This window comes from Clytia hemisphaerica, unplaced genomic scaffold, assembly GCF_902728285.1.
Source record: "Clytia hemisphaerica strain Z4C2 unplaced genomic scaffold, Clytia hemisphaerica genome assembly, whole genome shotgun sequence".
In the NCBI taxonomy this organism is placed as follows: Eukaryota; Metazoa; Cnidaria; class Hydrozoa; order Leptothecata; family Clytiidae; genus Clytia; species Clytia hemisphaerica.
The window spans coordinates 80,672-94,385 of NW_027104045.1; the positions used below are offsets into that span (position 1 = coordinate 80,672).

Below are 13,714 nucleotides of genomic sequence, written 5' to 3' on the forward strand. Positions count from 1 at the left end.
AACTAAAAGATTCTTTAAAAAATTAACGTTAGCTGTATATTTAGAAAATCGAAATAGTTATCTAAATTTTAAGTATCTAGTCGTATTCATAGTGTAATAGTTTTCACACTTATTTGGTGAAGAGTTCCGGCTATGTTTGTTGAAAAAGATTTCCATTATTCAAGCTTTTAAGATTTTGATAGCTTCGGAATGGTAAGCATCAATGAGAAAAACAGGTATTAATTCCAAAATATTTAAAAAGTTCACTGGGAAAAAGATTGTCAAATATGGGGAGTTTCTAAACGTCGACCAGAAATGACGACCACGACCAGCGACCAGATAAATTTGGGTTATCGAGTTTTTCTCTTTCTCCACCGTAGTGTCTTTCTTAATCATTTGAATATATATTGAAGAGTAAGCCCACCCCTGTCTCATCTATTTAGAGCCACGTGCCAAATACGTAAAACAACCATTTCGACGCTCTTGGAGCTTGATTATGGTGTCAATTTCTATCCTTTTGTATTATCAGCATCAAAATAATTAATGTACAAAACATTTTGAAAATGGTTTAAGAAGCTTTGTATTTCATCATCATATTGTTATCTCTGTCGAAATTAGTCATTTTGTCAGCATAAAGACAATAGAATAATTGATTAGATTCATATCTCTAAAACTGGCCTTCCCAATTTTTTCCTACTGACAACTTCTATATCTATTCATACTAAAGGCATCTCATTCTGCATAATTAAAATATTTGGTGTAACAAAGCTTACAGACATCATATTTAATGACCCTGTCAATATTTTTGTCAAATAGTGTCACTTTGTCAAGAAAATGACTGGTTACTTCAAAAGTCACTTTTTAGTATTCTGAGGACTTGATTTAAATATTTTCTATGGTGGAGAGAGCAGATAAACTCGATAATCCAAATTTATCTGGTCGCCGGTCGTGGTCGCTGGTCGTGGTCAACATTTCTGGTCGATGTTTAGAAACTCCCTCAAAAATGGGATGTCCCACAAGTTATATTCTATAATGGTACAATGAATGTGCGTAAAAACCCTGTTGTGAAAAATTCTTTAATTTAACTTTTTCTTTGTCAATAACAGCAAAACTCAAATGCAATGATAAACCATAGAACAACATCTTCTAATTGCTAGCAAGGTTTAAGTCCGCTATCCTTCACAAAAAAGGTCCTGTGTTATAGAACACGACTTTATACAATACAAGTATAAAATTTTTATTTGTGTATGGGAAAACTACTTGTAGCCGTGTTCTGACACACCCTGTATTTCTCAAATTCTCTACAAGAGAACATGGCAAAAAACTTCCTCTACAATAACTGAAGGATTCGCCTTTTTTACTGAAATAATCCCCTATTAACCAGAACGACAACATTTACTTTTCGTCTGCTCATGACATCCACTATCCTCTTTACTGTTTGGATCAAGACGTATCAATCCTGATGGTGAAGGAGTCCTTTGTGCAGCCCTGGCAGATGAAGGTAATATGGTCTCAAATATATATTCAAACACATCGTTCACGTTTTGATTTTGTTTGGAGCTCGTTTCAAATGAAGGTAACATACCCAAAGGGTGTCTCTTAGAGCTCCAGCGGTCACTAAATTCCAAAGCTTGTTGTGTACTCTCTTCAAAAGTCACTTCACGTGTATATGTTTTTCCGTTTAGTTTCTTATTCAATAAATCTAGTTTAGTGCCAACAAAAACCATTACACATTGGTTAGATACAGTCTCTAACAATCTGGAATGTCTTTGATCTAATTGAAGAAAACTTTTCTTATCATACATGTCATAACAAAGAAGTACAGCATTCGCATTTCGACAATAAAAGTTCGTCAATCCAGAATATTCTTCTTGCCCAGCAGTATCCCACAATGCAATATTATAACCGTTCCATTGTTTTAGGAAAAATGCAGCTCCTATTGTGTTTGGTCCTCCCTCATTGTAAGTACCTTCAATATACCTGACAAAAAAATTCAAAACCTATAGTAAAGGTATCATTAAATCATTTCTTTCAGCTTTGCAAAAAAAATTATTGAAAGGTTAGTCCTGGTTAGTCCAGATTTTTGAAATTTTAAAATTATTTTTTATGACTCATAAGAAAAGCGCAAAGATATTCCAATCAACTGCAAATATTTTATAAGGACCTCTGTGTCAAATTTCAAATACCATCTTTTCTCTCTATGTTTTTCTTTTATTGTTGTTCATATTTTTCTTTCTAACAAAATGAATTTCGAATGAATTTAAAACGTTCAAAAAAAATTTGACTTGAATTTTTCAATTAGTGAACGATAAACCAAATTATATTCAAAGTGAAAAATCGGATATCAAAATTATTCAATCTTGCTTTAATGATATTCATAATATATCAAGCTTGACTGAATAATTTTCGATATCAGATTTTTCTTGCCAAATATCTGCTTATACCATACAGCATAATAATAAATACCTTCGTATAAGGGAAGTCTTTCCTACACCACTTTCACCCAATATAACAACTTTACGATCAGCTTTCTTCTTTGTTGTCATTCTAGAGAAAGAATTATAATAATGATACCTTTTGCCTGTTTTTTTTTTTTTACAAAAATGCCTCTTTTTGAAGATTCCGAAGCATAGCAAAAATAAGTTCTGTTAATATCATTTTTTTAATCATCTTACATGATCCTTTCTTGATATAATATTATTGATTTGTTTCAGTCTGTTTACAAAAATATGGAGGACAAATTTGCCCTGCCCAGCAGTTTCCTTTAGAAGGCTTAGAAAGTATGCTTGCTGTATATAATTAATATGGCAAATGACTTGAAAAATTAAATTTGGCAGATGAGGAGCATGTTTGTCAGAAAACGCAATTTAAATAAAAAAACTGTTTTAATGCCTGAAATAGCAAATATTTTGGGCAATAAATGCAGTAATATAATTTTGGCGGGAAATTAATTTGGCAAATGAGGAGAAAAAATAAATTTGGTAGGAACGTAAATTGGTAGATTTTGACTGAATCTGTCAAAGCAAATGCGCCAAATTTTCTTCCCACCAAAATTTCTTCATATAAAGGTGTTTCTTTAAAAATGAGAAAGGGTTTTGTTGTGTTTCTTTTTCTCAATAAAAATTTTTTATTTTTAACTATTCTGCTAACTTTCTTGAGTAAACTCAAAAATTTAGTTTTCTTATTTGGAAAATCTGTAATTTTAATATGTTGGATTTGGAAGGGTTAAGTAAGAATATATGGAGGTTTTAACTCCATGATGAACTACCATGGAAAGAATCTACTGGTGAAAAATCTGAAATTGTCTAATTTTTTTGTAAAATCTTTGGTTTCTTTGTTTATCAGCTAATTTGAAGATACTCTTAGTAATTAGGCTGGTCAGTAGAAATTTCAAACTCATTTGCAAAATGTCAAACCTCCTTGCGAGAAGTTTACTTACTTTTGGATACTTTTCACCATACCATTAACTTTCCCTTAGCGCTTTCCACCCGAATCTATTTGGTTAAAGATCTTTTCAGATTTGGAAAGAAAAAACATTTATCTTGTTAAAATAATAACGTTGGTTAAAAATATTGTAAGTTTAAAGGAAATATTTTCAGTTTAAGTGCTTAGGCGGTCATCGAAAAAATGCTCTGTTCGCGTCGCAACAGGTGTTAAAAATGTATGCGGGCGGACGCTGCGGTCAAAAACATTCCTGTTTTTTTTTAATCACGCCAGAAACTCAGGGGCGGGTGGTAACGCGAGCAAAACAATTTTTCGATGGTCCTCAGAGCAATTGAGAAAAAAGCCAACTTTAAAAGAACAAATTGCTTTTCCCAGATTTTTTTCCGCATCTCCGCACCGGAAATCAGCGGAAAATTTGATGCGGGCGGGTGCCACGAATAGAGCAATTTTTCGATGACCGCCTTATTTTAACATCCTGAAATAATAGTTTGGAGTATATTCTTGAAGGAAACTGCCAGCCAGCCAGCAGCCAAAAAACAACTGCGTGTTATGGGTGGTTTCAAATTATGACCTTTGAACACTGTGACATCTCCAACCCAAAATGGCGCATCTGTTAAACAAAGTCAAAAAGTAGAAATCGCTCGCAAAAAATTGGCAATAATAAAATTTTTAAACAAAGGAAACGTCATCGACAGAAAAAGTCCGACAAATTTACCGACTCACACCGACTCAATTCTTCTCAATTTTCGAGAGTCGGTCGGGCGACGCGAAACGAAGATATTTGTGATTGCATCCTTATGCCGCAGGTGCAAGCCTCAACCTCCCTACGTACTGTACTATACTGCCGTGAAAAAGGGTAACTTGCATCATTGGAGGCTAACTTGCATAGCCTTCAAATGAAAGACCCAGCTGGTCATTAAAATACAAAAATAAATCAAAACAAAAATGGTAGAGTAGAGCTGCGAGCGGAGCTGCGTAGTTGTATTTTAATGACCAGCCAGGTCATTCATTTGAGGGCTATGCATGTTAGCCTCCACTGATGCAAGTTACCCTTTTTCACGGTAGGTTGTTGCTTGTTAATTTTTCGAAAATTTCTCCCCCTGGACTTCCAGCAAGTCTCTGCTCTGCTAACTGAATAAGAACATAGTCATTGTCAATATTATTATATCATTGTGTTTCATTTGTCTTCGTACATTGAGACGTAAAATTGTACGCTTTTTATTATGATGATGATAAGACCAGACGATCTCAATCTAACGGAATCGACGATCGAACCAGTCGAGCAACAATCGAACTAATCGAATATTACCCAGAATTATGACGTTCGATTGAGATTCGATTGCGTTCGACAATCGAATTTCAATCGGTCGATTTGGTTCGATCGTCTGGATAAGAACAGCCAAAAATAATATTTTGACCATTGAAGCCTTATTTTCTTTAAAAAACCTGTATTTTATAGAAAAAGCTTATCTTACCTCTTTCCTATATGCTGATTATTTTTGCTTTGTGAGCGATCTTCTTCTTGTTGAATCTTCCACTCCACTTTTGGGTTTTGGAAGATTGAAGTTTGTTTTTGATTTGTTTGATTTCAGCTCAAAAGTTGAGAAAGAATTTTTTCATCCAATCAACTTCCGAGAATACTTAAGATTATGTCATTATTTGTAGCTCGTTTCTGGTAGCTCACGGAGCGGCTAAACTTTTTTAATTCGTAGTATCTGACAAAATATGCTCTCAACAAGGAAGTGACAATTTCTCTACATTCAGGTACAGGTTTCAAAAGGATAGACAAAGTTGTGGCGCCTAGCTGACGAGACAATTTTTCTTGAAGAAAGTCAAAAGAAGCTTGAAGATTTTCTCATAAAAGGAAGGAATACTTCTTTTATTCTTTGAATAACATCTGCTAAAGATTTTAAGATTTTCAACTATGGCTGGAACAATTAAGAATGTCGATGATCATTCAACCTTTGAAACAGAACTTCAAAATGCTGGGGCAAAATTGGTTGTTGTTGATTTTCATGCAACCTGGTGTGGACCTTGCAGGCGCATTGCTCCAGTATTTAAAAGTCTTGCCTTGAATCACCCTAATGTTGTCTTTCTAAAAGTTGATGTAGATAAGAATGAAGTTACTGCTGCAAAGTACACTGTCCAGTCTATGCCAACTTTCATCTTTATCCGAGCCAAAGTCAAAATTGACGAAATGAAGGGTGCTGATCAAAACACTCTTGTGGAGAAAGTAAAGCAACATGCAGGGCCAGATGCTGCCGCAAATGATGGAAATGAAGATGTTAAAGGTTATGCAGATTTGAAACCATTCTTTCTTTCAGCAGGATGCAATTGCTTGAATGAAAGTGATGATCATACTCATGCAAATATTTTTGATGATAATGATACATATTTAGAGAGTGATTGTGATGAGCAGTTGATCTTAACAATTGAATTCAATCAAGCTGTAAAAGTCCACTCCCTCAAAATCAATGCTCCTAATGATGGGAAAGGCCCTAAACTAATTAAACTCTTTGTTAACCAACCAAGCTCTGTAGATTTTGACCAGGCTGAACGTATGGAAGGAGTTCAAAAGATTGATTTGACAGAAGATGATATTTCTGGAAGCAAAGTCATTCCTTTGAGATTTGTCAAATTTCAAAATGTTACAAATTTTGTTATTTTTGTAGCAAATAATCAAGGAGATGAAGAAACAACTGTTTTGAAATACTTGAAAATTATCGGAGCTCCACTAGGAGCAACAAACATGACTGAATTTAAACGGGTTGCTGGTAAAGCTGGTGAAAGCCACTAAAGACAGTCACAGTGAGACATAATGTCATTGTTATATTTTGTATTTTATATATGTAAGCTTTAAACAACATTTTGTTATTATTTTAGGGTTTTTTCAATTTAAAAATGTTCAATATTTCTTTTAGCTACCCAACAACCATTATTTTTTATTTTGGTATTTTTAGCATATATCTAAAAGCATTTAAAAAAAGATTTCTGCTTGCAAAAATAATTCTATAAATCTGTATACTTTTAATTCAGTTGGGTACCCTAGTATATCTCTAAAGGTTGATTCTCAAAATAATGATGCTTAACTTAACACTTTATCTTGATTTTGGCTGGAATTTTAAAACAACACCTTGAAAAATATTATTTTATCAAACAATGCACCCCATTGAATCTCCATTAACCCCATTAGTACTAGGGTTTTTTTTTTCTGTTCGGTGGGGAAACTAATGAATAATTGGGCAATACTTTTTATATCCATACAGGGGAGGGGGGTGAACAAACATTTCCAGAGGGTAATTCAAGCAGAATTTCCAGGGGGTCTAAGGAATGTTTCTTCATTTTTCCAGGGCGTCAAAAACTGATTTTAGTTCGTCCACCATCACTTTTAAGGCATGAAAATAAATTTTTTTTTCAGGAACTAAATTAGAGCAACTATCAAGCAATCTAACATAGAACTAAGATTTGAAAATCTGTGAAATATCTGCCAGAGACATCATTTGAATTTAGAAAATTTTATTAAAGCCTGTAATTTTGGGTTTGATGTAAGAAAATGATCATTATATTATCAATACTTTTCTTATAAAAATCGAAAGCTGTTATGTGGTATAATCTTGTTCACGCTAGCTGACACTAGTTATATAAGTATACCCAATCTTGAAGAACTACAATTTTTTACTTTCTATGAAAAATTCAGCTTTTTTCTCTCAGATATTTACATTGTATAGAAAGAGTCACTGACCCTTAGTGATTTACTATTCGTCCTGTTCAGAGGCAATTTCCCAAAAGGAAAATATTCTTTTGTATTTAGTGAAAATTCAGTTCGTGTTACCCTATTTTTGAAGGAAAATAGGTTTTTATTATGATATACACGTTTTCTTTTTATAAGAAGCTTAACTTAGCTCAAAGCCTGGATATTTCTTACTTTTTCAGAGAATTTCAGCCTCGAAATTCCTTTTAGTGCAGTTTAGCAATGTCAATCTTATATGCCTGTTGTATCTTTTAGTGAAAACTTAAGTAAAATTTATATACAACAAAGTTATTGGAATATTGATAGAAATCATATGAAGAAATCATCTGGCCCAGAGGTGGTTGTTATTTCCAATGGTCACCTAGAAAAAGAGGAAAATGGAATTCAGTGGAAGTCGCTCAAAATTTAAGATAGAAAAGGTAGAAAATGTTTTATTTTGTAATCAATTTTTGTTTTTGTTCTTCTGATTCTCCGAGAGAATAATACTTGATTTATTAAAGTTTTTAGACAGAATATGTCATCAATACTTTATGACCAGTATGTAACAAAATTACTGTAGAGTGTCACATATTACCAGAATACATTTTTGATTTTTAAGGCCTAGTTCGAGGCTCTCTCTCAAAAACAGTCTCAAAATCTTTTGGTTCCTCACAAGTCGTTTATTAGATGATGGCTGGGCATTGGTTCACTTGTAACGCAATTTTGATTGACAAAGTTTTTTATAATTAAACAAACTATGTAAAAACATAAGGCTTGGATGGCCAAAAAATTAAGGACAAATTAAGAACATTTTAAGGCTCTGCGGGCTGTAAAACAACCGATTCAACAGGAAAATTGGCAAAAAAACATGTTGAGAACGTTTTTGGACTTAAAACTCAGAAAAGTTATCATCTTCCGAAGGCTTTAAAAATGTTGGATATATCAAAACTTATCAGAGGGGATGCGGGCAGCCTACGAAAATATATATCAACCAAAAAGAATATAGAAAAAAGTGTTTTAAAAAGCTTTTGAAATCTTCGATGCATGTGTCTAATACCAGCGATTTTTTTGATAATATCCTTCTTAGCATCTCGTCCAAAAATTAACTTCTTCAATCAGTACTAGAAGTACTGTCCGAGTCACTTTTATTTTCTTCAATCACTAAAATTTTGATTGTATTTTCGAATGTTTCATCTTTGGCAATCGTTTCTCCATTCACTGCAATGACGATATTTTCATGACTACACGATCGGCTCTTGCGTCGCTCCTCTTGGCGTCGTTTGCGTTCCTGGTCCCTGATTAGTTTTCGTTCTAAATAATGTCCCATCTTTGTCTCGTTATTCATCTGAACTCTCATAATGTCTCACAGAAACTAATCAAAAAATGTGTAGATTTTGAAATGTATTCGTCCTTATTATACCACAATACACTAAACCAGGTCTGTTTTTTCTTCTCAGTTGTTATTTTCTCTTTTTACGTCCTACCTGGATCTTTAAAGTGATTTTTCCCTTCACTTTTTTATATTGTCAACTAGGAAAGCACTTCCTATCCTGTCCTTCCTACAGTTAGTCTGTTTATAGTTTTCTCAAACCAGCGTTATTTAAGTCGATTAATTTTCTCTCCCGTAAGCCGCTTAATTAGCAGCTTAGTCGCCTTATCGACAATCTTTTCTCAGACGTAAATCTATGTTTTCTCTTTCAAAGAAGCCTTCTGTTTTTCGATCAAATCCGAATTATGATATTAATTTTCATAACCTTATTTGATATAATGCTACTTATTAAAAACCCTGTGGCTACGAAAGTATTATAAGAGGCTGGACCTGGAGGCGGGTCAGTTTTGATAAGTCATTTTCCTTTCAAACATTCACAATCACTAATGCCGTCAGTTGACCTAGAGGAAAATTGATTCGATTATATATCAATATAATGATAAAAACAACAGACGTTATCTTAAATTTTCCGCAGGCTAACAAACATACGTAATAGATTTGTCAAGGTGAAACTTTTTACCTCTTGTCTTGAAACTTTAGCTCTAAAACTCTACATTCCCGAAATCATTTTTCCAAAATTTGCAAAGAATTCCCTTTTTTATCAGATATTATGATTTTTATTGTTGCTCTTTCCATCTTAGAGTTATGATTGGAAAGTTTCCCCTGGGAATTATATCGTTTAGCGGTACTGCAGTACAAAATATAGTGACTCGGAGTTAAATCACGTTAGACTCCCCATGATCTTTTGAATTTCGCATCTTTTTGATTTAAAACTGTACATACATTTCAGAGTTAAATTATTACACAGTGGAGTCTCTTTTATTACTCGAATGTCTCCTTAACTCGGACAACTTGGTCCCTTCAGTTAACAATGCCTTATAAACCTTACTCCATAACTGGAAATTTTCATAACTCGAACAGATTTGTGTTTTTCGAATTATGGAGACTCAAAAATTAACAGCAAAGTGATAATTATTACCGACCTTTTCAGCATGGAAATGTAAATTAAAGGCTCAGAATTCCTTAAGGTATTATCGGGTATAACTTCTAATTTACTCTCAATTTCTCTCCAAAGTAACCGATAAATATCATCTCTAATCAAGACACGTACTTTTGAACAAGTCACTTTCGTTTCTTCATTTTGTAGAACTCCGGTCACAGGGACTTTTATTAAGCCCTCTCTCTTTTTGATAACTTTATATCACGAAAGAATATGGCTTAATTCGGCTATTGCTATTGTTGATTCAAAAAACCAACCCAAACGGGACCTTGACTTGGTTCATAGGGTTTGGTCCCCCTTAGAGGGTTACCCAAAATTTTGACCATTCTGCCAATCTGATGATTTATAAACATAAGAGTCACTTTTGGTGACTTGGTCGCCCTTTAATAGAATTTGCGCCACACTTCTGATGACAGATTTAATCTAGCACTTTGTTTTTGTGTTTTACAATTTTCGAATTCTGGTAGTAAATGTAATTTCCAATATACTATTTTCATGAAAACCACTCAGGCCGCGCAACTTATGTAGGAAATATGTGTCTTTAAATCCTACATAGGAGACTGGACTCTAGCCTTTGGCTAAACTTTATTGGTTCTCCTCTGAATCCCTACTTGAGATTCCTTCTGTCTGTTTTAAAATTTCAGTCTTTGATCCCACCATGGAAACTAACTGATATTATTGATAGCTTTATTGATTGTCAAGGTCAGAGTCTGTTTTATCTATTAATTATTCAATTAACGTACTTGATAAACAAACTGTTTATCGTTGAGAAATTTAGCAATACTCTTTTACTGCGTTTACTACCTAGGAAGTCATATCTATTACTGGAGTGATTCATTTTGACATTCAAAATACTCCCAACAAAGTTCAACATTAGACACCACAGGGTGGAAATCTAGCACCACTTGGTTTAATCAATGAACTCTTAAAAGCGTCATTAAGTGCCTCATAGAGAGGATATCCCTTGATTTTTACCGCTAAGGGAAAAGTGCCTAAGGCCGAATGATATCATAGAAATGACTTCTTTTGTTTTAGATTTCTAAGTGGATCAAACTTGAACTTGATTTTTATACTTTGATCTTTTATATTCATGATATTCATGACGTAATGTTTTCTACAGAAACACCCCGGTTTTTTGCCAGTAGTGGCAAATTTAAGTTAGAGAAAAATTTCTTAGGAACTGGCGGCGTCCTTTATATTTGACAGAAATAGTCCGTGCCCCTGTTGAGGATATCGGTCTTTTCAAGTAAAAAATACGATATCCAGGGGTAAGAATCTTTATAAGAGAGGATATTCAGGGTGTTGAGCATATTTTTATCCAGGGGACAAATCAATGTCTTCAACAGTGAGGGTAAAATTTTTTTCTGGAAAAGCCCATTTATATTTGACAGATTTTTTGTATATCCCTATGGAATTCTGCCACATATCAAACCTTACCCCTTTGTAACGGAGATAGACCTCCTCAACATTGGATATACAGGATATACGTTTTTTTTCAGGAAAAGGTCATTGGACTTACGAATACCCGGATTGAATGACCTGGATTGTCAGTATCTGTCAGCAATTCAATACAACGACTTCAACTCTAACCCAATCAAATCCAGTTAACGAATTAATAGTTTGAAACTACTTATTTAATGGGGTCTGCCAAGGTAAGGCGGTAAAGGATTAGAATATACGTCTACACGTTTTTTTTCTAAGAACATCCAGAATTTTTAAAACCTTCGAATGTTCCTAACTTTTTAAGTTTTAAGCCTAAAAATGTTCTTAACACAATATTTTCGCCTTTTTTTAAGTATTTTTGTCCATTCTCTTAAGAAATCCGCTGTTTTAGAGTCCGTGACGCCTTAAAATGTTCTTTAACATATTCTTAATATTTTGGCGATCGAAGCCTTCTGTTCTTATATAGCTTGTTCTTATAAAAAACGTGTAATAGGAAGATAAGAGATATAATTTGAATATTCATTGATTCCAGTCAGTCAAGTCAAACTTTCCCAGGCCTTTCCTTCCGTTCTTATGAAAGAAATTTGATGAAATGTTATGCTATGGAATATTCTTTTAAATTTTATAGTCAATTAAGTGTTCCTCTCTTCCAGTTTTTCCATATGACACCACTCCGTCATATACCAAGCCCAACTTGAAAAATTGACTAAAAAAACGTCATAGTCGAAAAAATACCCTCAAACTTGGAAATTTCCCTATGATTTAAAACGTTCCACAGGTGTTTTAAAACTGGAGATAATATTTTTGGACCTACCTGGAGTTGAAGGTCCTATAAATTAACCCGTGTTCGTTAGTTCGTTAGTTACCAGCTTTTTTTTACCAGCTACCTGATTTTTTGCTCAAAGATGCACGACTATAAACCCTCAAATGTGACGGAGCGAGCCCGATATGTTTGAAAAACTTATTGAAAAATTGGATTATTAAATTTTTCTCTTTTTTTTTTTGCACTTTCAAGTCCATCATCGCTAAAAGTTGGCTCGAGCAGATTTTCGTTCTTAATTAAGAAGTTATTGAGCAAAATTGTCATTTTGAAAATTTCTAAGTTTGCAGTTTGGACTTTGCATCATCGAAAATCTTGAAATATTTTATAAAAATCATGAATTTAACATCCATCAGATCGTAAATTTAAGGGAAGACAAAAATATGTTCATAGCCCCTCCCCCTATTACCACTGGGCTTAATAATTTGATTTTAACATCACCTACGTTTTGGGGGCCCGAAACCTGCGTTTTGACAACCAGGGGTATACTGTAAAAACTTTATCAAACAAATTTATGCCCAAAACTCTCTAAATCACATTTCCAAACTATGGTCAAAATTTTGTATTCATATCTTAAAGAGATCTCGAGAAATCGCTAAAATTGCAAATTTTGAGGGACATTAGAAAAAAGCTACCTATCAGTGGCGGTGGGAAAATTTCTCTGGGGTGGCACAAGCAAATATGGCGCCCTTTTTAAATATATTTTCTTTTTGGCGCCCCTCTCTATACGCTCATTATGAACACAAAAAAGGGAGTGTGCGAGCGAAGCGAGCCAGAAAATTTTGAGTTTTTGAGGTGATGAGGGGCGCCATTTTTGTTTTTTTATTTGTCAATCTTTCGATATGGGCGCCTGAAAAATCCTTCTTGGCGTCCCTTATTTTTGGGCGCCCCTTCTCAAAAGGGCTCCGCTGGGGGGGGGGCTGGCCCCCCTGCTACCACGCCACTGCTACCTATCTTTAAGCGATTAAAAAATATTGTTGAAATTGAAATCTTTGAAAAAGGGCTTTCGGGAAACGAAGTAGAGAGGTTAAGCTTTAAATTTTTGTAAAACCTCGAAAACCCTTAAAATTCTTTTAGATTTGATCGATGTTTTGGGTGCCGTATATTGTACGTTATTGTAGTTGTTTAGTATAGATAGTACCTTTGATTAGCCTCTGAGAACTTCCCAAGTCTCTAATGTCTAGACTAGGCTGAGAAAATCACTAAGAGGAAACGGTTCAACGGTAAGTATACTCTGGATTAATACTTTATGATTTTTCAATTGAGAAGGGATTAATTAAACTCTCACATCGTAAAATAAAATGGATTAACCCTATTAGCCCCAGGGGGGGTAGAATCTACCACGCTGGAGTTCTTCTGTGAATATCTCTGAGAAAAATTTTTTTTAAACAACTTGAAACTTTCTGACTTTTAACAAAATCTTATTAAGAGTACTTGTGCAAAATTTTAGGGTCGTAGGTTGTTCAGATCAGGTTTTATGACTTTATTGTGAAACATGACATAAAACACGGCTAAAATCGCTTAAAACTCAAAATTTAAAAGTGTTGATAACTTCTGAACTATTTATTCAATAATTTTCAAATTTTGACACGTGATAGGCATTGACAATATAAATTTGAAAAATGGAAGAAAAAAAATTTGAAAATGATGACGTCATCATTTATGACGTCATCATTTATGACGTCATCAAATTTTGAAAATTTTGCTCATCTTCAGCATAGATTTTAAGATAAAGTCCTTATGAAAAATTCAAAACCGGCAATTATGTTAAAGGACAACCTTTTATCTTTCTGAATCTTCAAACAGAAT

At 33.9% G+C, this 13,714-nt stretch overlaps 2 protein-coding genes and 1 long non-coding RNA gene across 4 annotated transcripts in view; 2 read left to right on the forward strand and 1 right to left on the reverse strand.

Moving 5' to 3' along the window:
* Nucleotides 1–533: 533 nt before the first annotated feature.
* On the reverse strand, nucleotides 534–5,033 carry LOC136811851 (ras-related protein Rab-20-like). The gene is made up of 3 exons (XM_067068482.1): nucleotides 4,899–5,033; nucleotides 2,446–2,526; nucleotides 534–1,959 (listed from the first exon to the last, which is right to left on the reverse strand). Exons 2-3 carry the CDS (start codon nucleotides 2,523–2,525, stop codon nucleotides 1,356–1,358), a joined length of 684 nt encoding a protein of 227 aa, XP_066924583.1. The 5' UTR covers nucleotide 2,526; nucleotides 4,899–5,033; the 3' UTR covers nucleotides 534–1,355.
* Nucleotides 5,034–5,178: 145 nt separating this feature from the next.
* On the forward strand, nucleotides 5,179–6,430 carry LOC136811850 (thioredoxin-like protein 1). The gene has a single exon (XM_067068481.1). The coding sequence runs from the start codon at nucleotides 5,348–5,350 to the stop codon at nucleotides 6,218–6,220; it is 873 nt and encodes a 290-aa protein (XP_066924582.1). The 5' UTR covers nucleotides 5,179–5,347; the 3' UTR covers nucleotides 6,221–6,430.
* Nucleotides 6,431–7,464: 1,034 nt separating this feature from the next.
* Nucleotides 7,465–13,714, forward strand: part of LOC136811852 (uncharacterized) — a 56,780-nt gene continuing 50,530 nt past the window's right edge. For both annotated transcript variants that reach the window (XR_010847282.1, XR_010847281.1), the window contains exon 1: nucleotides 7,465–7,593. This is a non-coding gene — a long non-coding RNA (uncharacterized lncRNA). The remainder of the gene's footprint in view (nucleotides 7,594–13,714) is intronic.

What these genes read in the sequence shown, in the direction of transcription:
- LOC136811850 (XM_067068481.1), top strand. Translation starts at nt 5,348, where the DNA reads ATGGCTGGAACAATTAAGAATGTCGATGATCATTCAACCTTTGAAACA.
- LOC136811851 (XM_067068482.1), bottom strand. Translation starts at nt 2,525, where the DNA reads ATGACAACAAAGAAGAAAGCTGATCGTAAAGTTGTTATATTGGGTGAA. An exon ending in AAGACTTCCCTTATACGAAG is followed by an intron (nt 1,960 to 2,445) that starts GTATTTATTATT and finishes TTTTTTTGTCAG; the next exon opens with GTATATTGAAGGTACTTACA.